General features: G+C 46.6%; 1 protein-coding gene across 1 annotated transcript in view; it reads right to left on the bottom strand.

Annotated features, from left to right (window-relative positions):
• Nucleotides 1-9,502, bottom strand: part of LOC311037896 (leucine-rich repeat transmembrane neuronal protein 4) — a gene marked incomplete at both ends in the record, with an annotated part of 181,922 nt that extends 172,420 nt beyond the window's left edge. Inside the window, 3 exons of the mRNA XM_084047192.1 lie at nt 1,779-3,337; nt 7,992-8,061; nt 8,555-9,502. Coding sequence (XP_083903318.1) covers nt 1,779-3,337; nt 7,992-8,061; nt 8,555-9,502 — 2,577 coding nt within the window. The remainder of the gene's footprint in view (nt 1-1,778; nt 3,338-7,991; nt 8,062-8,554) is intronic.
• Between the last annotated feature and the right edge of the window lie 15,037 nt (nt 9,503-24,539).

Here is a 24,539-nt window from a genome sequence, read left to right as displayed (position 1 = left end):
TTCAAAATGATCAAGCATGTAATTTGTGATGGCCTGCGACCAGTGTGCAGTTTGCAATTGAACCAACAGACTGACCAACCTACCGATGACTGGCTTATGCTAACTGCATGGCCTATTATTTTTTTTACCAAGATATTAATAGCCATATACTGTACTTACACCGGTACAATAGAATCAGTCAGGCATTACTTAAGTTATGATGCATGGCAATGTGTTGCTTTGTGTTGCATTGCATCAAGTTATTTTGGGATTTATGTAATTTTGTAATTTTTTATCTAAAATGCAAGGTGTCGCAACTATTGCTTTGATAAAACAATTTGGATTGAGTCTATTTTTGTAATACAAAAACTGTATTTCTTATATGTAATAAATGTAATGATTACGATATCAATTTGAATTGTAGTCCATTTTGAAATTAGCCTTCCACACCTGCACGGGGCGAGGTGAAGATTACAAACTATACAGAAAAGACAATTCTGCAGGAGAGCGAATGTTGGCGCTGCATGTCATGTACACAGCAGGGCAGCCGCTGAAAGGAAGAGGGACAATGGTGTTCCCACAAAGCTGTTCTGAAGTAATTCACTTGCCCAGTGTACAAGCCATTTCAAAAGAAAAGAGCATTGTGTGTGCTTGTGTGCATGTGTGTGGCTAGCGTGCATGTGTGCGTGCGTGCGTGTGCAAACAAACAAACAAACAAACAAACACATATTGCCGTTTGTGTGCATGTGTCTATGTTAAAGGACATCTTTGCAGATTGTTACCTACTGTATTGTGAGGAGGTGACAGTGTGTCATAACACTTCCCATTGCATTCTGTGTGTCGAGAGCTCTCTCGCTCCCTTTCTCAGTTCTAGAAAATTGCTGCCACAAGTTGCCAGCACTTCATGTAGGATGGCAGTGATTTTCCACTGCTGAGTGAGCCATGTCCTCACAATAGAACAAAAGAAACCAGCTCATAAATATCAGCCCAATTGCCCATTAAAGATAATTTAAGCCTGTTTGCTTAATGTACACATTACACCTGAAGTAAGCGGATGGTAGAAGGAAGAAAAGCCTCTAAAAGCATGTACTTTACCATAGGTGCATGATGAGTGTCAAGTATTTTCCTATAATTACACTGAATTACAGCTATCAGCTATGTCGTGAAAAATACGAAGCCATCTGCACAGGCGGATGCTCTATTCTGTGACAGGAAGGTCTATTAGTATGCACTCCCACTGTCCAGGAGGGAATCTTCTAACCATTCGACTGTTTTCTCCCCACACAATATAGCTCATCAGGCAGTGCATAGAAGTGGAGAATAAACACAAAGCACCAAGCCACTGTGATATGCAAGCAACTGAATATATAAATAAAAACAGTATCTAAACAAGCAAAACATTATTTTCCCAAACAAAGCCAGCAGCATAGTTTACATGGGCAAGATTATGCAGAGTAGGAAATGTGCAGTAATCGGTCTTGTGTATGTGTGTGCTTCGACCACAAATTGTTTTCACAGTAGAGATGAGGGTATATCATCATCATAAGTGGATAAACTAACTTTTCTCTCAAACCAAGAGCTTAAGTAGCTCATTACACAGAGAGTAACATTAAAATCTACTCTTGCTCCATCCCATAACAAACCCTGTGTACTCCCACCCCGAAAAAGAGAGGCTACGAGATCAAGTCACAGACTTCTATCGAAAGCAGCGTAAACACACAGTAATTACCTCGTGTTGCAGCGCTGTGGACAGAGTTTTGTGTAGGAGGGGGTGGTGGTGGTGGTGTTGTGAGTCATACCTCGCATTCTCGGGAGCCTGAGATGGTGTAGGTGCAGGGTCCGGTCCCATTGACAAGCACGTCCATGGCCTCCGAATTGGTGGGCTTGTAGTCCACATAGTACTCCTGCAGAGGAGAGCTCAAGGTGCGTTCCGTCTCCCGAGCTTTCTTGCGGCGTTTGCGGGCGGCGGCCGAGTGCTCCTGCAGCTGCTTGACGCTGCTGGGGTAGCGCTTCCAGGACACGTAGATCACCAACAGGATCATGGCCACGGACAGGAAAAGGGCGACGCTCCCGGCCACGATCTTGTGAAAGGACACAGGCTCCAAGTCGTGCTCTGGCGGTGCCACGGGCGGGGTAACCGGTGGAGAGGTGGGGCCTCCGAGGAAGCCTTCCCCTTTCTTTCCAGGCCAAGTGGGCGAGGCAGGAGTGACCGGACGACGTTCGGTCTGGGCCGGGATGCTGGACGGAGTCGGAGGAACGCTTACGGCAAACGTTGTGACCGCGGTCGAGCGGCAAACACCATGCGCTTCAACGGCATCCATAACTTTCTCGCCCTGGGATTCCTTGGGCGAAGCACAGATCATAGTGGTCTCCTTTACTCCTCGGAAGTTTCTCAGCCAAGACACAAGAGGGCAGATGGCCGGACCACAATCCCACACGTTCCCAGCCAAGCTTATGGTAGTCAGAGAGATCCAAGCGGCTACCGCTTCCTGGGAGACGTTGGTGAGCTTGTTAGAATCCAGGTTGAGGGTCTGGAGGTTGGGCAGGCATTGGTACACCACGGCGTCCACCTCCGTCAGGTCGTTCCCGGACAGATCCAGCTTGTGGACGGAGGTCCACGTCCACGTGAGGCCCTGGCTCATGGAGCGGATGCGATTCCACTGCAGGTACAGCGCTCCCAGGTTGTAGAGGCGGGGGAAGTGGGAGAAGTTGATCTTGGAGAACTGGTTGTGCTCCAGGTGCAGCTCGGTGAGCTTCACGAGACCCGAGAAAGCGTTCCGGGTGATGCTGCGCAGGCGGTTGTAGCCCAGGTCCAGGAACTCCAGGTTTCGGCAGTCTTGGAACAGACGCACGGGGATGCTCTTCAGGGAGTTGGAGCGCATGTGAAGGCTGAGAAGTTTGCGCAGGCCCTGGAACTGCCCTACCTGCAGCGCCGCCAGCTTGTTGTACGACAGGTCCAGGTTACGCAAGTTGGGCACCGGGTGGAATGTGGTGTTGTGGAGCGAAGTGATTTTGTTGGAGCTCAGGATTAACTCTTTGAGCCTGCGGACTCCTTGGAAGGCCATTCCGTCGACGGAGGAGATGTAATTGTGGTCCAGGTAGAGCCAGATGAGCTGGTTGAGGCCCACAAACTGACCCGCTCTGAGACTCGCCAGGCTGTTGTAGCGTAAGGAGAGGCCCTGGCAGCCTCCGGAGAGGTTCTTGGGGACATCGCGAAAGGCGCTGGACTCGCAGTAGACGATCTTCCCGTCGCAGCGACAGCTCTTGGGGCACGGGCGCTCGCTCAGGGATGGAGTCGCCGCCAGCCACACTTGCATCAGCAGTGGCACCACCAGCCAGCGCCGCCGCCTGGCAGAGCCTATATATAGGAAGGAAGAGGGAGAGGGGGAAAAGAAAAGGGGAAAGAGGTTATTAAACGGCACCAATTCAAACTTTTCTTCTCCCCTACCTACAATATTGTCGCTTATTGGGAAGTTCAGTATGCCTGGTAAGCAACTGAAGAAAATACCTTGCCTTGAAAATGTCCTCTGCTGATACATTTAGGGGAGCTTAACATCATGGAACACATAAAAAACATTGATATGTACCATTATGCAACGTTGAATTCCGTGCTTAACACAATTAACATAAAAGTGCCTAGTTAAAGATTTTACATAGCTCTGATTTATGAAAAAGCTACCATAGTTTTCAAGAAAAAAAGCACCTCTTCTCGCTTTTTAGTGCCAATTTACCGATTTGATCCAGTGAAATTGGGAGTGCTAAAACAAAGAAATGGGCTGACAAATTGGAATTGGAACAATATAAAATTTTAACTGATAAATGGCTTCTCTTTCCTGATTGCATGGAATTGGTGACACGCCTGGAAAGGGTATTTTCTGTTCATTAAAAAGCTGGAGAGACATGGAGACCCCTGTTACAGCACAAACACTCTATGGCAATGATTGTTTTCAGAAGAAAGTTTGTTTCTGAACACCTCAAGGCTCATGGTTCGAGTTCTAACCCCCCTAATTAAGACTTTGACCCCCCAAATTAGGTCAAAACAACAGGTTGAGGGGGGTGATAAAGTAGACAACATCATTTCTTAAAGTTAATGTTAGTTGAACGGGTCATCTACCGCCTCACTCCAATCACGTCCTCATTACACAACAACAGGACAGGAACACAGGAAGCAGGGACCATACAATATTCTGGACACAACATAGAGCTCACTAGCTGTAGCCTCCCTGGCTGTCTCAAGAGGAACATGCCAGCTAGTTTCAAGAAATAAACGCCAGTCCTAAGGTCCTAATGAAACACACACACACACACACACACACACACACACACACACACACACACACACACACACACACACACACACACACACACACACACACACACACACACACACACACACACACACACACACACACACACACACACACACACACACACACACACACACACACCCCTCGTCTTTTAAGTATTTTGTTCCCCGCCCCAATTGAATTACATCTGGTATGAAAAACAAAACAAAAAACTTAACAAAAAGCCAATGTGTTTACGTGCTTGGCGTGAGTGCATAATGATGCATGATTGCAGCATTGTTTTAATAGGAACACATTTTCTTCAGAATAACAAGCAATGAAAGGGTACTGCACAGAAATAGGCTCTTCAGAATAATCCTTTATCACGTTGATTGGCTCAGCTGGCTGGCAATAAATCAAAATATACTGTAAGCTACTCACATAGGCAACATAATATTCAGTGGCGAGTGTTGTGCATGCGCCTGGTTAGAGTCATATGCAGCTTTGGGACACTTGATTAGCCTATAAACTCTTGTGGAGATGTTGTGCAGTCTCCTCATATAGATTTTCAGTTGGAGTGGTGTAATTTTATGTGACAGGATCATGTATACCATTGGTTCTCAAAGTGGGCTCCGGGGAGCCCCAGGGGTACTTGAGGGGATACCAGGGGGTCCCCAGCTAAATGATTTATAGGAACCAAATGGACCCTTATGGGTCTGTACCTCTGAGAGTGCACAAATGGAACCAAATACTCTCAGAATTAAATTAACATTGATTTTACAATATGAATTGGGGTCCCAGAGATAGAAATGCCATTAAATGGGGGTCCGTAGCCTAATACATGTCAAACTGGGGGGGTCCTTAAATTACAATGATTGAGAATCACTGCAAGAGCCGTAAAAATCTTCTCTTATGGGGCATGGCTTATCTTTTCAAATGGTGGTCCGCTGGCTAATAAGTGTCAATTTGGGGGTCCTTGACATGAAAAGGTTTGAGGACCACTGATATACTGTGTATCCATATTTGCGCTTAATGCTGTGGTTCCACCTGCACATGACGCGTGCTGTTGTGGAATCTCTTTAGGGCATCTCTGTTGGATGCTTCATCTTCAAATGCATGTGCATTGTTGATTTGTGATAGCACAACTTGATGTTACGCAGCTTGCATTTGACCTGGTTGTCATTACTACACAGAACTTCTTGTGCCAATCTCTTGATCTTCGTAATGCTGTGTATTGCCCTCCTGTGTGAAAGTGTGCCTGTGACAGGTGTGTGTGTGTGTGTCAGGTGTGTGTGTGTGTGTGTGTGTGTGTGTGTGTGTGTGTGTGTGTGTGTGTGTGTGTGTGTGTGTGTGTGTGTGTGTGTGTGTGTGTGTGTGTGTGTGTGTGTGTGTGTGTGTGTGTGTGAGAGAGAGAGAGGGAATTATATTTTCCCAGTATTTGTCATTTAAACACATCCAAAACGGTAATTACCGGCCTAACGTGCACTTTGCCCTGACCGGCATTGTATAATTCCAAATCTGTCCACATGGGTGCCCTTTTGTTTGAATATCAATATCCATCCACTTGCAACTCGCACATTTCGTTTCACTGCCAAAGACACACTGTTTGCAGTGGTGGAAAAACACTGCAAGCCAAAGTACAAAACTATTGGCATCAATATACTTACAGTACCAAAGAAAAGTACTCAAAATCTAATATTTATTTTGGGTGAACTACTCCTTTAACATATATGTCCTGCTCTAATTGTGTGTCTGAACACGAATTAACATGTTGCGAACAAGCCTTGAAGAAAAAGACAGAAGCTTGAGTAAAGTTTACTGTTTACTGTTTTCTCTAAGGCATTCATTTTGTGAAACTGAAATACAAACATCAGAAAAGGGAAATCCGATGTTTGTACAGGAAAAAAATCTGTATAACTTGGCTTTAATAACTCAAATAAAATACAGTCAGTATGTACTGAATACATTATGTAAATATGTATGAATCTATGCAATATAAACTCTACTGGGACAAATTAGCATTTTAACATTCTTAAAAACACTATGAATTGACAACAATGTTTTAACCAAATGAACTACACAATATGACTCTGTAAATGAACTTACAAGCGAGGAACTTCTTGGGCATATAAAAGCGGGAAAAACAAGGTTGAGTTGTGCTGATTCTGAACAAACATTTCACTGAGCTCACTGCATACAATAGAGCTAGACTGATGACACAGGCTAATTGCTTATGTCTAACAGCTGTGACAAATGCCATGTGACTGCAGCAGCCAATAAAATGTTTGCTTGGCAATAATGTAGGAAGATAACTGCAATACCTCAACCAACCACTAGAAGGGTACAAACTAAGTTGAGAGAGAACGCTATATTTTGTAATTAACATACTAAATATGTAACAAGTAACTAAAGCTGTCAAATAATAGTAGTGGAGTAAAAATAACAATATTTGCTTGTTGATGATTAATTCTCGTTGTTATGTGACTGCTGAGCGGCACATGACAAAGTGAAAACCATGAACATTATAAGTCCATTATTATTATACATGGACCTATTATTCCAGATAGACTATAGTCTAGATTCTTGATTGATCTATTACTGTTATCATCACCTCTGTTTTTAAAAAAAAGACAAATTAGTGAAACGCTGACAGCAAAACAAAAGAAAATCGGTCTAAGCTATCAAAGCCCCAACAGCAACAACAGAAGTAATAAAGCAGGTCTGTACACAGCACATTAAAAACAACATATCTCTGCTGACAACAAGCAGCTGGGTGGACAGCCTATGTCTGTGCTAAACAAAGGTTGCACTTGAGAGCTAGCGAATATCAATAAGTCACTGTGTTGCAGTGGAGGGAAAAGTATTTAATTGTTTTACTTAAAGTAAAGTAAAAGTATCAATACTGCAATGTAGAAATAGTCTGTTACAAGTAAAAGTCCGGTAATCAAAATTGACTAAAAGTACAAAAGTATTGGCATTAAAATATACTAATAGTACCAAAAGTAAAAGTACTCATTATGCAGAATGTCCCATTTCATAAGGTATCATGTGTATAAAATGTATTAAAATCTTTTTGTGAGCTTGTAGATTGGCTATTTTCAAATAGCCAAAGTTTAAATACGGCTGAAGTGGTTAAAGGTAGGGTAAGTGATTTTCTTTGGTTAAAATAAGTGTTAAATAGCTCTATATTCTGATAGTACTCATTGCTATAGAGTGTTTGTTCAGTAAAAGGAGTCTCCTTGTCTCTCCAGCTCTTTATAAAACAGAAAACTGAAATTGGTGATGACACTAAGAAATGAGCAGGCAAAATTTGAACTGGAACACTATAAAAATGAAGCTTAAAAATGGGTACTTTCTCCTGATTGGCTGAGATTTTGACCAGAAAATGTATTTTCTGTTTATTAAAGAGCTGGAGAGACGGGGAGACTCCTGTTACTGAACAAACACTCTATAGCAATGATTACTATCAGAATATAGTGCTTTAACCTTTTAACAAAATACTTTTTGTTTTAACCAAAACATATCACTTACCATACCTTTAATGTATGTTTTGTAATAATAATTAAAATCTACAGTAGTGAGTAACTCGAGGTTACGGATGTAACCCCGGTTTCTTTAGAATTCGGAGTAACATACTCACTATGGGATATCAGCGCCTCCTGGTGATGAACAGAGCTACATACCATAAACTCCCGGGCCATTCATTGGCTGAGAAGGGTATGTCACGTGTCCGGTAACCCGGAACCGGCTTAAAGCCGCTCTCGTGACGTGGCTCATCCTCTTTAACAACCGCTCTCTGCATGCAGATGTACACAAACAGGGGTGTTAGGTGAGTATGTTACTCCGAATTCTAAAGAAACCGGGGTTACATCCGTAACCTCGAGTTTCTTGTCAAATTCTCCGTAACATACTCACTATGGGATACATAAACCCCCCTGGGGCTTATAGCCATACAGAACCCTCCCAGCCCCGCACGCCCCCTAGCCGCAAGGCCCCGCCCCCATGGGCGTGACCTTTGGCCTCACGGGCGCCCCGGCCCCAAGGGCCGGGGTGCGGGATATTAGGAATAAAGAAGACCCTGACAGACCAAGTCTGCCTTATTCAGCTAATGAACAGACACGAGTCTGTCCCATAAGTGAAAACAAGGAAACAGGGCCCTCTCCCCTAGAAACCTACCAACGGTGGTTCCGAGGGGACTAGAGAGAAAGGAAGGAAGGGAAGAGAACAAAGGCAGGCTAACACAAAAACCCTGCCTAACCTCCCCCACCTTAACTAGAGGCAGCTGCTACGCCCAGAACAGCGTGCGCCACTGACGCCGCCGCCACATCCAGGCTGTAGAAGGCCGCAAAAGTCGAAGGAGACGACCAATTAGCGGCTGTGCACACCTCCTGGACCGAAACTCCTCTGGAGAGGGCCCAGGACGTAGACACACCTCTAGTAGAGTGAGCCTTCAGTCCTTCTGGAACTGGAACGCCACCACTGACATAGGCCAGCCTAATGGCATCCAAAATCCAACGAGAAAGCGATGCCTTAGCCACTGCCTTCCGCCTACCACCTGGGCCGTAGGAGACAAAAAGCTGCGACGACGACCGGCCGACAGCCGTCTTCTGGCAGTAGAGCTTCAGAGCCCTCACTGGACAGAGACAGTGCAACCGCTCATCTTCCGCCGAGGCGAAAGGAGGCGGATGAAAAGCTACCAGCTCAACCGGTGTCTGAGTCACCACTCCGTTCTTGGGAACAAACGCCATGTTGGGTTTAAGCAAGACCCTGCTGCCGTCCCCCGAGAACCTCATGCACTCCGAGCTCACTGAGAGCGCATGCATGTCGCTGACCCGTTTAGCTGTAGTCAAAGCCACCAAAAGAACCGTTTTGAGACTAACGATCTTCAGATCCACAGACTCAAAAGGCTCAAACGGTGGGAGGCAAAGTGCCTCCAACACCACCGTCAGGTCCCAGGCCGGGAAAAGGGGCCTAGAGACCGGCCTGGCTCGCCTGGCACCGTTCATAAAACGGCGCACCAGATGATGTCGGCCGACCGTTACGCCATCGAAACCTTCGTGACAAGCGGAAATGGCCGCCAGGTACACCTTCACCGTCGAGAAAGCCAGGCCCTGATCCAACTTGCCTTGCAAGAAAATGAGGATGCTGCGCACTGGTGCCTGGAAGGCCACCACCGGCGGTGACTGCTCCAGACCCCATGCCACGAACATGTTCCATCTGTCGTCGTACGCAGCCATCGTGGAGACGGCCCTCGCACCCTGGATGGTAGCCACCACCTCAGGGGGCAGGCCATACGAAGTCAAGGTCTCCCTCTCACGGGCCAAACCCACAGGTCTAGGTCCTGAGGCCGTTCGTGGTAGATGTCGCCCCCTCCCTGCTGTAGCAGGCTCCTGTACAACGGGAGGGGCCAAGGATCGGCGTAGAGGAGAGGCGTTATTTCCGACCTCCACACGCCCCACGCCGGAGCCACCAGCAGCACTGACCGACCCTGACGCCTCACCCGCTCTAAAGTCGGGGGAATCAGGTCCAGTGGCGGGAAAGCATACAGCAGCTCGTCCGGCCAGTCGTGCGCCAGGGCATCCAGGCCCAGGGAAGGGTCCCCCACCTTCACAGAGAAAAAACGAGAGCACTTCGCGTTCTCTTTGGAGGCAAACAAGTCGACCTGTGCCCGACCGAACCTGGTCCAAATCAGGTCCGTCACCCACTGGTCGAGGGACCAATTCTCGTACCGAAGTCTGCCCCTGGACAGCAGGTCCGCCCCGCTGTTCAAGAGACCCGGTACATGCGAAGCTCGTATTGACGCGAGGCGCGAGTGGCACCAATGCGTCAATCTGCACGCCAGGCTGTCCAACACCCGGGAGCGCAAGCCCCCCTGTCTGTTGATATAGCACATGGTCGTGGTGTTGTCTGTCCTGACCATGACATGACAACCGCGGATGCGAGCCTCGAAGTATTTGAGAGCAAGATAGACCGCCATCAGCTCCAGGTAGTTGATGTGGGCCTCCCGTAGACTGAGGTCCCACACCCCCCTGGTCGAGCGGCCCTCGTGAACCGCGCCCCAGCCCGACAAGCTGGCGTCCGTGGTGATGACTTTTCGTGACGTCACAACACCTACACTGACCCCCTCGGACAGAAAAGCTGCTTGTGACCACGGTCTGAGTGCTTCCACGCACCGTGGAGGTACCAAAACCTTCAGAGAACCCATGGTGGACGGGATCCCGAGAGCCAGCATCCACCTCTGGAAAGGTCTCATGTGGAGCCTGCCCAAACGGACCAGGTGTATAGCCGAGGCCATGAGACCTGCCGCTTGCATGCACAACTTGTAGCTGACTTGACGCCCCACTTGAAAGGACCTCACACAGGCCAAAAAGCTGTCTATCCTGTCCTGGGATAGGCGTGCCATGAGCGTGTTTGAGTCCAGTAGGATCCCTATGAAAGTGGTCCGCTGGGACGGGACCAACACGCTCTTCTGGGCGTTGATGGTGAAACCCAGCGACTGCAGGTGGGAGATGGCCACCTTCGTATGTTGCGTCACCTCCTCCCTCGAGCCCGCCGCCAAAAGCCAGTCGTCGATGTAAGTCGACAGACGGATCCCCTGCTGCCTCAGTGGAGCCACCGCCGCGTCGGTGCATTTCACGAACACCCGGGGGCTCAGAGACATTCCAAAAGGGAGGACAGTGTACTCGTACACCCTCCCCTCGAAGCCGAAGCGCAGGAACTTCCTGTGCGGTGGGTAAATCGGGATGTGGAAGTAGGCATCCTTGAGATCGATGCTGGTCCACCAGTCGCCCTGGCGGACCGTCCGCAACAGCGCTGCCGTTGTCAACATTTGAAAGTTGAAAACCGTCAGATATTTGTTGAGACCCTTCAGGTTCAGAATGGGTCGTACACCCCCCCCCTTCTTTTTCACCAGAAAATATTTCGAATAAAAACCCAAACGGTTCTGGTTCGGAAGCACTTCCCTGACAGCGCCTTTGCTCAAGAGGGAGGCCACCTCCTCTCTCAAAGTGTTGGCTGCTGGACCTTTGGCCTGGGAAAACAGCACTTTGTCTGTCATTGGGGGTTTTTTGGAAAATTGCAGCCTGTAACCCTTTTGTATTGTGCGCAGCACCCAAGGATTCGGCTTGCATAATTTCCATTGCTCTACACACTGAGCGAGCGGATTGGTCGATGACGTCATCGGCCGCTCGGAATGTGTGTGCGTTGTCATGGGAACCATTGACGCTGCTACTGGTGACAGCGGTGCTAACCCCGAGGGTCCCGCTAGAGACAGTAGGGGTACTAACGGTCTGTGCTGAGGACTCGGAAGAGTCACGTGACTGGACACGGGGACCTTCCCTGACGTCAACATTCGGTTCGTCCGTCGTCGCCGCTCGCCTGTTCCCACGGAAAACAACGGCGCCGCCGATTGGACAGGCGGGGCTGTGCGCGTTAGTAACGCTGGCCTGCCTGAGGGACTCGGAGGAGTCACGTGACCGGCCACGGGAAAATTTCCCGACGTCAGAAATAAGCCTACCTCGGCCGTCGTCTCTGCGCGGAGCGTCGACAAAGTTATCCTCTCTGTAGGAGGCGCCCTGTCGTATTCCAGCGGCAGACGAGGCCTTCTGTTTCCATGGAAACCTGTGAGGTGTGACAGCTGAGGGGTCGTCTGTCCTTCCAAAATGGCGGAGTCAGAGGTCCGCTCTTTCTGACTCAAGCACTTCCGGTTCACAGTGACGTTTGATCGCTTCCTGTGAGACGGAAGGCAAAACCGCCGTGACCCTGTTCCACTGGCGCTTCGGCGCCCTCTGGCGGACAAGGGTGGCGTCGGTTTTTCTATTACCTCCAAATGATTTATTCCCTTCATATGATCCAAAACATGCACAGATGTTGTCCCAGCGATGTCTGCCGCACCGGAATTCGGGCGCCGCAGACATCGTGGGCTCATGGGATGATGACACTGATCCATTGCATGCACAGATGTTATCCCAGCAACGTCTGCCGCACCGGAATTCGGGTGCCGCAGACGTTGTGGGCTTATTGGATAACAACATTGATTCATTGCATGCACAGAGGTTACCCCAGCAATATCTGAAACACCGGGGTTCGGGCGATCCAGATATTGTGGGTTTATGTAATGAAAGCGTTGGGGCAGAGATGTCTCGGGAACGGGGACACCACTGCTCCTCTGCTCTAGGCCACGTGAAATAATGAGCGGGTTTGTAGCATTCAGCACATTTATTTTCTCCAGAAAAAAAGGTTTCACATAAACCGTGTTTTGAACACACATGTTTAGAACACACACATCTTTTTGCACACAAAAGTCCACATTTTGCACACAAAGTTTTTTCGCGCTCGTGGAGCCGTCCACGACTCTGTCCACCGAGGCCTGTAAAGCCACTGTCCTCTTCCCCAGCATGAACGGCCGAGGGGGGGGCTGAGCCGGTCTGTGCACCGGCGATAGAGTGTCACTTACCCCGCCCGCCACGGCGAGGCTTCCCGCTGTCGCGACGTGGAGGCCTGTTGGTGTTGGGTGCGGGTTGTTGGCGGGGTGGAGGTCTGGCCCGCCTGTTCCCTACCTCGCGAGCACCTTCCTTTGAGCTCGGCCGAGCTGAGGAGGAGGACCGGGAGGTGTTGCCCTGTCCACGGCGGGAAGAGGAGGAACGTCCTCTGGCCACTGGCCTTTCGTTGCGGGGCCGGGAAGATGGTGGGGGGGCTGGTTCCAGCACGCCGGCCGCTGCTTCCCGCTGTGCCTTCCTGGACTCCGTCGAGACGCGGAGGAACTCTGAGGCGCCCGCAAACAGATTATCTGGACATAAAGGGAGCGCCATAACGCTCTTTTTTGCGTCGGTCACTTCTGCTCGAAACTCAGTGAGCTCGAGCCACCGAGCCCGTTCAATCGCTGCGCTGTCCGCCATGGATTTTCCGGTCCATGCTGTAGCGTGGCGAGTCACTTTTATGGTGAGCTGCTGAAGGGCTTCCAGCTCCTCAGCGTCCTCGCCCCACTTCTCCTTCAGCTCGGTCAGGCGCCGCGCGGTTGAGCCCTGGAGGATGGCCACCATGTTTAGCGCGCGAGCCGCCAGCGCCGATGACTTGTAGGCTTTTTTCACCGCCACGGAAAGTGCCTTTTCCTTCGGCACGGTGAAATGAGGCTCAGGGGTGAGGGCCACTGCCTGTCGCTGGTCCACAATGCCCTGGGCCAACACGCGGTCCATGGGGGGGCAGGCGATCAGACCCATCGCGGGAGCTCCCACTACGTCGAGAGGAAAACCCAGCCTCTTAGGCTCGGAGTGGTTCGCCCAGGTGGACATGAGGACCCTCGCGAAGCCCTTGGCGGGCGGAACCTTCCTGGACCTGGGCGCGCGCTCGTCTTGTTGGGTCAGACCCTGGTACTCATCATCAGGAGCGCTGGAGGATGCTTGCTCCTCCAGCGGACGTTCGAGGCCACATCTGGCTAAAGCCCTGTCAATAATGGCTGAAACTGGTTCCTCGCGCTTGGCGGGGTCGGATTCCAGTTCCTGCGCGGCCGGCCAGCTAGGCGCCAGGATACTGCCTGAAGACTCCATGTCGCCGTCCCGACGTGGAGTGGAGACGGCGGCCTCCTCGGGAGCCTCCTGGTAGGAGGGTAGTTCGCCCTCCTCCTCCCCCTCCTCCATGCTGCGAGCATCGTCGTCGTCGGAGTCCTCGCTGAGGTTTGCCGACGCACCGCTGTCCCGGTACGCCTGCTGTAGCAGCGGAGTCGACGGCTGGGAGGAGGGGGAGGAAGGGCCGCTGGTTGGCTGTACCTGAGTGGACCCCCCAGGCACAGCATTCGCGGCCGCTGTCGCGCTGCGTAGCACGGCTGGTGTAGCAGGCTGGTGCTGCGGGCGGCTGCCTGCGCCGCTCTGGAGCCCCGGAGCTGCTGGAGGACCCATGGTGACGCTGGGACGCACGAGGATGCCTGCACCGCTCACATTCCCCGGGCCGGAGTCGGTTGGAACCCTGGTCGGGGACGGGGCGTCGCCTCTCCCTTCATGGAACTCTTGCGCCCTGGCTAGGCGGCAGTCGAGATGGAGCCTTGAGAAGAGGGCGCAGTCCTCACAGCGTCCCTGTGCCTTCGGATAATGCCTCGCTGCATAGGCATGGTGTAGGCCGAGGCAGGCGATGCAGAAGCCATGGGGGTCATCTCCGGCGATGAGACGACGGCAGACCTGCAAACCGCAGGCGCGTGGAGTCTCCATCGTTGGTGCTAGCGTCGAGTGGAGAGAAGCTAACGCTAAGCTAGTTAGCCTGTAGCTAAGCTAGTTAGCCTGTAGCTAGGCTAAAAGCCGGCCGGCTTGTCACCGTGCTAGCACGTGGAAAAACTTTTGAGAGAAAAGCTTGGAAAGTAGAAGATAGAGCCGCGGGAGCGGAACGAGAAATAACTTTTTTTTTTTTTTTTTACACACGGAGGAAACCCGTAGGTCGGTACAGGTACCACCTTGGTGGGCTAGAGTTGTATTCTGTCCGTTTTTAAGGTAATTCAAAAGATATCGTTCTGGTATGTCTGTTAAGCTGTATTCATCTGCCATGCAGAGAAGCGAAAGAGGATGAGCCACGTCACGAGAGCGGCTTTAAGCCGGTTCCGGGTTACCGGACACGTGACATACCCTTCTCAGCCAATGAATGGCCCGGGAGTTTATGGTATGTAGCTCTGTTCATCGCCAGGAGGCGCTGATATCCCATAGTGAGTATGTTACGGAGAATTTGACAAGAAACTAATAACTAAAGTTTTCAAATAATTGCAGTGGAGTGAAAGTACAATATTTGCCTCTGAGATGTAGAAGTAAAAGTATTGAAAATTGGAAATACTCAAGTACAGTAAATGTAATGAGTTACTTTCCACCACTGCTGTGTTCAAGCTCTTATCTCACTGTGATGCTGTACAGTACCATATACTGCTGGGAACAAATGAACTTGAATGGTTGGTAGACCAGTACCCCACCATGATATCACGCCTTGTCCGAGGTGAGACAGAGTTGTTTCCATTAAAATCGTTCCCCTTTACAAAGCCACTAATGTTCTGTCATTAAGATGCATTGATCTCCTTCTAGCATCGGGGTGGGGGGTGGTGTGTGTGGTACTGTAGGATGGGGGATTCACTTCTTGAGGATTTTTTTTTCTTTATCTCTGAAGAAAATTAGGCTTGGTACTGGCAGGTATCTCACGAAACGATACGGTACGTATCCCGATACAGGATTCACAATACGATATCATAAGTCATATGTTTGCCGATACGATACGACACATGATGCCACAAGATAAAGCCAAAATAAATCTTCTAAATATGGGGTTTTGATAGAGTCAGGGGCTAGCTTTAGTTTCATTACCATTTTTCATGTCCTCTCCGCAGTCTTCTTACAGTACAGAGGGATCTACCAGTATGTAGGACAGTATGTAGGACATGCAGACATTTTTTTTGTCTTTTTTTTAAACGATTAACAACATATTGGCCTATCATATCAGTACAATTGGGATTCACCGATATGTATTCCGATATTCAATATTTTTAGCACAGCCATATTGGAAAGAAATTGGGCCTCTTCTTACTTCCTTCACAGGTGTTACCAATGAGACTAATGAAGACTCTGTTCCATTCTGGTCAGGGTGCTGATATCGTGCATGTAGGCTCACTAGAAACATTCCATTTTGGTTCCCAAATGGCTCCTTATGGTGGGTGTGTAACTCTGAGAGTGTACAAATGGAACCAAATCCATTTGGTTCCATTTGTACACTCTCAGAGTTAGGGGGTCCTTGAAAATAAGACAACCACTATGCCACACTAAATGGAACAGAGCCTTAATTAGTATTATTGGTAACACCTGTAAGCAAGTAAGGAAGGGGCCCAATTCATTCCCAATATGGCTGCTGTGCATAGAGCCTATTAAAATAAGGTTTGAACCATTGTTAGACATTGGTACATCCATACATCTGTTATGACAGATAAGACTGATCTGTCAGGGTTGGAGAAGTCCATGCATGTTTAGTCGACATGATCGGCTGGCAGTTGCCATCTTGGACCTCCTTAACTCGACCAGAATGTGTCTGGTACGGTGTTGTGGTGCATGTAAAAACATCCAAAATTTGGAGGCAGTGATACAATGGACGGTTAATGATGTCTGCAACAGCGTTGAGATGCAATGAGCGAGTAACCAGAAAAGGGCTTTGATGAAGCTTGTAGATTTATTGCAGAAATCGTGCGTTAGTCAAATGGTGTATCTTTTTTTTCCTTTTTTTTTGTAATCTTGGTTCTGTCTTTGTCAGAAGTAATTCCTTGACATAGGTTGGCTGAGCATCATCAAGGAGCATATGTTATCTAACATAGCCATTTTGTTGCTTGCCAAGCATCTGCTGATCCCATATGGGTATTCTCTGTGCGTGTGTGTGTGTGTGTGTGTGTGTGTGTGTGTGTGTGTGTGTGTGTGTGTGTGTGTGTGTGTGTGTGTGTGTGTGTGTGTGTGTGTGTGTGTGTGTGTGTGTGTGTGTGTGTGTGTGTGTGTGTGTGTGCGTGCGTGCGTGTGTGTACTTTTCCTCTTCGTTTTTCAGAAGAATCAGTTACAGATGGAGAGAACCACGGGACTGTGCAGATAATTTGTGAGTGCTATTGATTATACCAGAAGATACATCAATCATGTTTTTTTGGTCTTGTCTTGTAATCCCACACTCGCTATATTTTCATACGAATACAACCGAGACGAAGATGCTGATCAAGAGACTGAGCCTCTCTGGACACGGAGTCAATTTGTTTGTACAGTTAGGAGCAGAAGTTTACAACCATGCCTCAGCAACGCGTGTTGGCCTCAGAGGCAATGAATGGCGAGTATAGGGAAAAAGGGAAAAAACTACAAAATAAACAAACAATAAAACAAAAAACAGGTGGAGACAGCTATGCTGAATACTAACAATTGAATGTGGCATAATGCCCCATGTGTAATGTGCCATGGGCTTCTATTGCAGTTGCATGGAGCGCAATTTGTGGATTTGCGGAACTGCATGTGTGGGCCGTTAAACTCGATTACAATGTTTGCCGAGTTCTATGTGTGCTTAAATCATGTTCTGGGCAAAAGGACACACACACACACACACACACACACACACACACACACACACACACACACACACACACACACACACACACACACACACACACACACACACACACACACACACACACACACACACACACACACAACCACTCCCCACGTGCATAATAGGCTTGTTTAAATGAAAGTGACATTATGTTGTCTCCCTCATTTTTAGACACCCCCTGCCGAGAGCCGACCCCCTTCCCCCTTCTAAAGGGTAATTTATATACTTACTTGTGCAGCGGTGCCGTGCGCCAAAAATAGTCGTTCTACAAGCTCTACGACGTGTCGCAGGGCGACATAATGTGAGCTTGTAGATCGCCTTTTTTTTTCCTGGGCATGACACCGGCGCATGACCACGTATAAATCAAGGGTTAACTGACACTGTACCGTATGTGGCTTAATGAGCGCTTCGTGCCCTAATGCCTCCGAAAGCCATCTCCTTTCTGGGTATCGCTCTAATCTTATTCACAGAGGAGCACGGGTTACCCTTGGAGGTGTCAGTCATTGGGCTCCAAGTCTCCATAGCCTCTTATACCTCCCATTCCCTTTTTTCATCATTATGGTGCTTTTATCATATCTGCCCAGATGAGATATTCCTCCTCCATTGCACGTTCCAGCCGATTGCCACTATATGTTAGTTAGATTTCTCCTTGAAATTGCTGGCCTTCAGCAGTTTTTTTTCTTTTCCTTTTTCCCCCCAGTCAGTGTTGCCCGATTCTGTGAGAGAAACAAGCAACCAGGTCTAGGAAAACCAGCCCAGAAGAAGCGACTATGGGCCACATGAGCACTTTAACATATACATCAGCTATTTGAAAATAGCAGATCTACAAGCTCACAACGCGTCGCGATGCGATGCGTTGTGAGCTTGTAGATCGGCTATTTTCAAATAGAATATTGCGGGGAAATTATAATAAGCAGATCTGGCAACCCTGCCCCCAGTCCAAGCGGCAAGCGGCTGCTTTTTATTCATATGATAGTCATGGGCTATCATCCTCACCCTTCCACCTTTGTGTGTTGTTTTCTATTTTTACTCCCACGCTTTCATTCTTCATTTTTTTAATTCTTTCTCTCTATCAAAGCGACCCACCCACTTATTTCCTCATCTTTGCCATTTTCTCTCCCTCTATGACAGATGATATATCTCTGGAGATACATTTACTTTTATGTAGGTAATATTTAAATGACGATTCTATGTAAAAAGTCGAAACGAGGTTGCATCTGCTTAACCCATTAAGACCGATTCTATAAAATGTCTTCTAGATCCTAACAGTTTTTTGAAAAACCTATGTCGCTATATCAGTGGTTCTCAAACTGTTTCATGTCAAGGATCCCTAAAATAATATGTATTTGGCCGCAGACCCCATCTCAAAATATTTAGTTCCAGGGATCCCTAGAAGCAAATATTTGAGTTAAAATGTTTGCTTAAAAATATATATATATTCAAAGATTTGCAAAAACTTTTTTTTTAAATAAAAAATAGTCAAAGTGTAAAATAATTATTTTTTAGCTCAAATCTAAAAATGACACAGATGCGTTCAGGTCTTATTGGGTTAAAAACATATGGCTCCATACTGTAGCATTCATCCCAACTGCCCTTCCTATATGAAGATGGCTACTTCTGCCCTTAAGTGCTAACACAGGGGGGGTGGGGGGGGGGAGTGCACTTTACGGCCGACCTAAAATAAAAAACAAAGGTAGCTTAATAACTTGGCAAATGGACTCGAGTCGGTAACCGGTGCACTTTGAGCGCACACAAGTGGCTCATTGCTATTTGCTGCCTGTCATTGACAAAACTGCTATACCAGACCCAGGAATGCCACTCAGATTCTGGACGGGAGCCTAACGCACAGGGGAGGACGTCCCCAGATCAGCTTTAAGCCATCCTATTAGTCTACAATTATCTTTGAGCTTGATGGTAATACCTGCCAAGTCAGAGCCTATTTTCAACAGTCGTTGGGAAGCTATTGTTTCCCGGTGTCTGCAACGTCCTGGACTTGTATTTGCAGGAACATCATCAAGTACAATTTTGAGGTATTTGTACTTTACTTGAGTATTTCCAATTTCCAATACTTCTAATCCACTACAGGAAAATATTGCACTTTTACTTCACCACAAATATTTGAAGACTTTAGTTACTAGTTACTTTGCAGATATAAATTATTACATTATAAAACATACATTAACCACTTTAGCCCTATTTTATACCTAGGCTATTTGAAAATAGCCAATCTACAAGCTCACAACGCGTCGCATCGCGACGCGCTGTGAGCTTGTAGATCTGCTATTTTCAAACATTTTAGTACTTTTACTTTTGGTACTTTTAAGTATATTATGATGCCAATACTTTTGTACTTTTACTCAAGTAACATTCTGAACATAGGCCTTTTACTTGTAACAGAGTACTTCTCTTCTACATTGTGTTATTGATACTTTTACTTAAATAAAATATCCGAGTAGGTGATTAGGTAGAATACAGAACGCTCATCATCACGTATTCTTCGAAATCACTGATATACATGTGCTCAGACGCAAAGATGCACGTGCACACACACACACATGCACACACACACACACACACACACACACACACACACACACACACACACACACACACACACACACACACACACACACACACACACACACACACACACACACACACACACACACACCACACACACACACACACACAAACACACACACACACACACACACACACACACGCACACGCACATGCACACGCACGCCCACACGCTGAATGTATGTTTTGTTTCTGGCCTGTTGTCTGATTCCTGATTTCCCTTGGTGGTGGAGAGACAGTTCCACCCGGGCGGAGGGAGGGAGAATAGCCAATCAGTCCCTCATCCAGCGGCACACTGATTCAGCCTGTGTCCCTTTCACCACTCTATCCTGGTCTGATTCTGCATTATGAACATACTGTGTAGCAAGGCCGGGTGGATGCCAACATTTGCACTACCAGAGGATATTCGTGGGCATGTGCGCCGGTAAGAAATCAATGTGCTATACACACAAAAGCAATGTATTTATTGACTATTTTTAGAAGTGCAATGATAAAGTGGATTACAATGTTTAATTTAACATGAAGTTTTAAGTTTGCCTGGTTTACCTATTACATTAAAACAGCTTGGATCCCAAATGTACCAGACCAGTGATTCATATCCAGCCAGACCTTTGACCTTACCAATCATTAATAATTGATTAGTATTGGTCTGAAGGCAGTAATTCCCGAAACCCCAGTAGTTTGAAAAATGGTCTGTTATCCCGAAAACAAATGGCTATTGCTCCGAAAATGGAAAGTAACTAAGGGCGGATTCAGACTATGGTCCCGGGTGCGCACCCCGGACCACATGGCAGATGTTGTGGTAGTGTGAACGAGTACCGTTCCCCGTAACGCATCACCGACCGTACCGTACCCGAAACCACCTGGGGAGGTAGTCTCGGGTCCTATTGCTTTGAACACTTTAGTAACTAGTTGCTTTTCTGATATAAATTATGATATAATGAACCATACATGTACATGTATGAAAATAGCCGATCTATCTATCTTCAAATATTTAGTACTTTTACTTTTGATACTTTAAGTACATTTTGATGCCAATACCTTTGTACTTTTACTCAAGTAAATTTTTAATTCTGGACTTTTACATGTAACAGAGTATTTTTATATTGCAGTATTGGTACTTTTACTTAAGTAATGAATTTGAGTACTTTTTCCACCACTGCACTGGAGTTGTTTGAGTTGACAACACCAGCACTGTCCATGGTGCTGAATCGACAGAGGGGGCGGAGATGCACTGCCATGTTGTGCGTTGTGGAGCTTTAGTCTTGGCTGAAATATAGTTACTGAGTCGTGACATCTCCAATACCACCTTTGTGAAGCTCATTTCTAAGGTGTTCATTTTTGTCTCCAATAGGCCACATTCTAACTTCAGTGTGTTAATTTGCTGTTTTCATATCAGATAATGTTAAGTATAAATACAAATAACGCTCAAAGAAAACTCATTGCTAATCAATATTCAATCCCAAATAATTCCCTTTCTGCCTGTGCAGTATGCTTAGGTTAAAATTCTGTTATTTTTTATTGGTATTAGCCTACACACTCTAAGCAGGCTCTCAGAAGGTGGGGGGGATGGACTTTCGGTGGACGCATGCGTGCACGTGCATAAGTCCCGTCGGTTTCGGTTTCTGGGCGGATTTTGCTATTTTTTTCCCGTTTTTTGGTTACTTTATTTTGGTTTTAGGGTTAGGGTTAGGGTTAGGTTATTTAATTCTTATTTTTGCCTGATTTTACCGATTTTTTTTTTTTTTAAATGCACAGTGAATGGCCGTGACGCCCCTGCACTCTACTCCAACTACCACTAAATTAAATAAAGCTTATATTTTTTGGGGGAAGCAGAAATGACATTCTCACAAGTGCTTCTAACATTGCACCTCCTATTCATGTGAATTAGTAGGCTGCTATGTAATAATCATGGTGCCAAAGCTTGACAATAGAGATTACTGGAAGATGTATGCCTCACTGGGCAATTTCAATGGGTTGGCTAAGTGACTCACGTGGGATATTGTATTTTGCTAATTTTAATTGAATTATCTTAATTTATTTTAAAGCCTTGACATTTTTAGAATGGCACACTCTTAATTTATTTTAAAGCCTTGACATTTTTAGAATGGCACACTAAAAAGCAAGCATTTTATAAACAGTGTCTTCGCATTGGCACATCAAAATTAAAAAGTTAATATGGGTGCAATGGGCTTCAGGAGCAGTGGGCTTTTGTTAGGGCATCAGATTAATGGTCTTTTTGTCCAATGGGAATGTTTTTGGAACTTTTGGGTTTAATTGATAGTGGGGCTGTTGGACCAACAGCATTGCACCAATGTTGAGTCATGTAAAACAGTATTTTCCCACTTACAGTCCCACCAGAACAGAAACCACTGGGCTCTGCAAAGGATTGAAACCACCAGTGCAAAGAGTTGTGAAACCATAGTACCCTGGTCTTAGACCCTGGATAGAAGAGTCCTGGTAGGATAGAAAACCAGCAGTACTAAATCCTGGTAGAATAGAAATCAAGCAGTACTAGAGGTCCTGGGAGTATAGAAAACCAACAATACTCAAGGTCCTGGTAGGACCGAAAACGAACAATACCCTGGGCCTGATAGGATAGAGAACCTAGCCTGACTATCAGCCTAAAGCTGCGTGGAGCTTCAGTCTGACATTGGCTGCAGTGTCGGCGATTACGAGGGGGAGTGGATTTGAATTTCCCTAAACCAATCACAAGAGATCCACGGATCCGCCTACATCTGATGTCATCGCACAGCTTGTTTTAGCAGATATTCGCTAATTGGCTTGTCGTTAGACCCACCCCCACCTCCGACTCTGATTGTACGTTTTTCTTCTACCGTGAAAATCCATAGGCTCACTTTATGACACCAGACCAAGAGGAGCAGTCCACTCAGAGAGTGGGCGGAGTCTATGGTTTGGAACCAGGCTATAGAAAACCAGCAGTACAAGAGATACTAGAAGGAAAGAAAACCAGCAGTACAAGAGGTCCTGGTAGAATAGAAACCAGCAGTACTAGAGGTCCTGGTAGAATAGAAACCAGCAGTACTAGAGGTCCTGGTAGAATAGAAACCAGCAGTACTAGAGGTCCTGGTAGGACGGAAAGCAAACAATACTCTGGGTCTTAGAATACCAGTAGTACTGACACAATTAAGCATAAAAAGTAGCAACATGATGACATAATCACAATGTCCCCGGTTAAATTCCAGCCAGAGACATGTGTTGCATTGTCCTTCCTCCTTCCTTTGCCTTCGGTTTGCTGTTTCTCTGCTATGCAGTCTTATTAAAGGAGAAACTGCCCAAAGATATATAAATTCATGCTATAAGTCAGCATTACTAGGAGTTCTGACATGATAGGAAAGCAGCAGAACTTGGTGTTCTTGAGGACCAGGGTAGAGAGCCCTGATTTAGAAGGATGTTCATAGTTCAATGGTATGGTGGTTAAGTTACTGAGTGAGCAACTAACATTTTCTCACTTCATCAAAATGATTCCACAATCAAAGTGATGATAAGAAGAAGGAGAAGAGTCCAGTGGTGGGAAGTAACTACGTACATTTACTTAAGTACTGTACTTAAGTACAATTTTGAGGTGTTTGTACTTTACTTGAGTATTTCAAATTTCCAATACTTTTACTTCTACTCCACTACATCTCAGAGGCAAATATTGTGCTTTTACTCCACTGCAATTAATTTAAAACGTTAGTTACTAGTTACTTTTCAGATATAAATTATGATATTATGAAACAAACATTAATCACTTTAGCCCTGTTTTATACATAGGCTATTTGAAAATAGCTCAAAACGCGTCGCATCGCGATGCGACGCGTTGTGACGCGTTGTGAGCTTGTAGATCTGCTATTTTCAAATATTTTAGTACTTTTACTTTTGGTACTTTAAGTACATTTTGATGCCAATACTTTTGTACTTTTACTCAAGTCAATTTTGAATTCTTGACTTTTACTTGTAACAAAGTATTTCTACATTGCAGTAAAGACTTTGAGTTCTTTTTCCACCACTGAGTCTATGAAAAATGGAACTCTGCCTGTTTTATTTGTATGTACTGTGATTCAAGTCTACTATAATACTTTGTATTATCAGATGTTGGCGAGCGGAAAACATTCGAGTTACTAACTGCATGCAAATCTGTGCTGGCTCCCTAGCTGACCATAGTGAACTAAAATTGAACCAATTCACGTGTCTGGTAACCTTCCCCATGCGAAACCCTTTTGCTATGGGGGATAATTAGATGAACATGTCTGGCTTCCGCTGACCGAGAGGCGGCCTGCTGCTAACATGTCTGGGTATTATGCTACTAATGTGCGCAGACTTCTAAAGTGGTTCGCCGGGCATCGGTTTCGACCTCTCGCAGATACTATGTAAATGAAAGAAATAAAGTGAAATGTTTCACGAGTAGAGCATGCTGTTCCCCATAGGGTATGCTGTTACCCTCCTTCAGTGGTGTAAAGTAACTAAGTACAATTACTCAAGTACTGTACTTAAGTACAATTTTGAGGTACTTTTACTTTACTGGAGTTTTTCCAATTATCAGTACTTTTACTTCTATTCCCCTACATCTCAGAGGCAAATATTGTACTTTTACTCCACTGCAAT

This window comes from Gymnoscopelus microlampas (assembly GCF_963454915.1).
Source record: "Gymnoscopelus microlampas genome assembly, chromosome: 21".
Taxonomy (NCBI): domain Eukaryota; kingdom Metazoa; phylum Chordata; class Actinopteri; order Myctophiformes; family Myctophidae; genus Gymnoscopelus; species Gymnoscopelus microlampas.
Note: the sequence above shows the minus strand (reverse complement) of the source record. Positions and strands in the feature narration are given on the sequence as shown.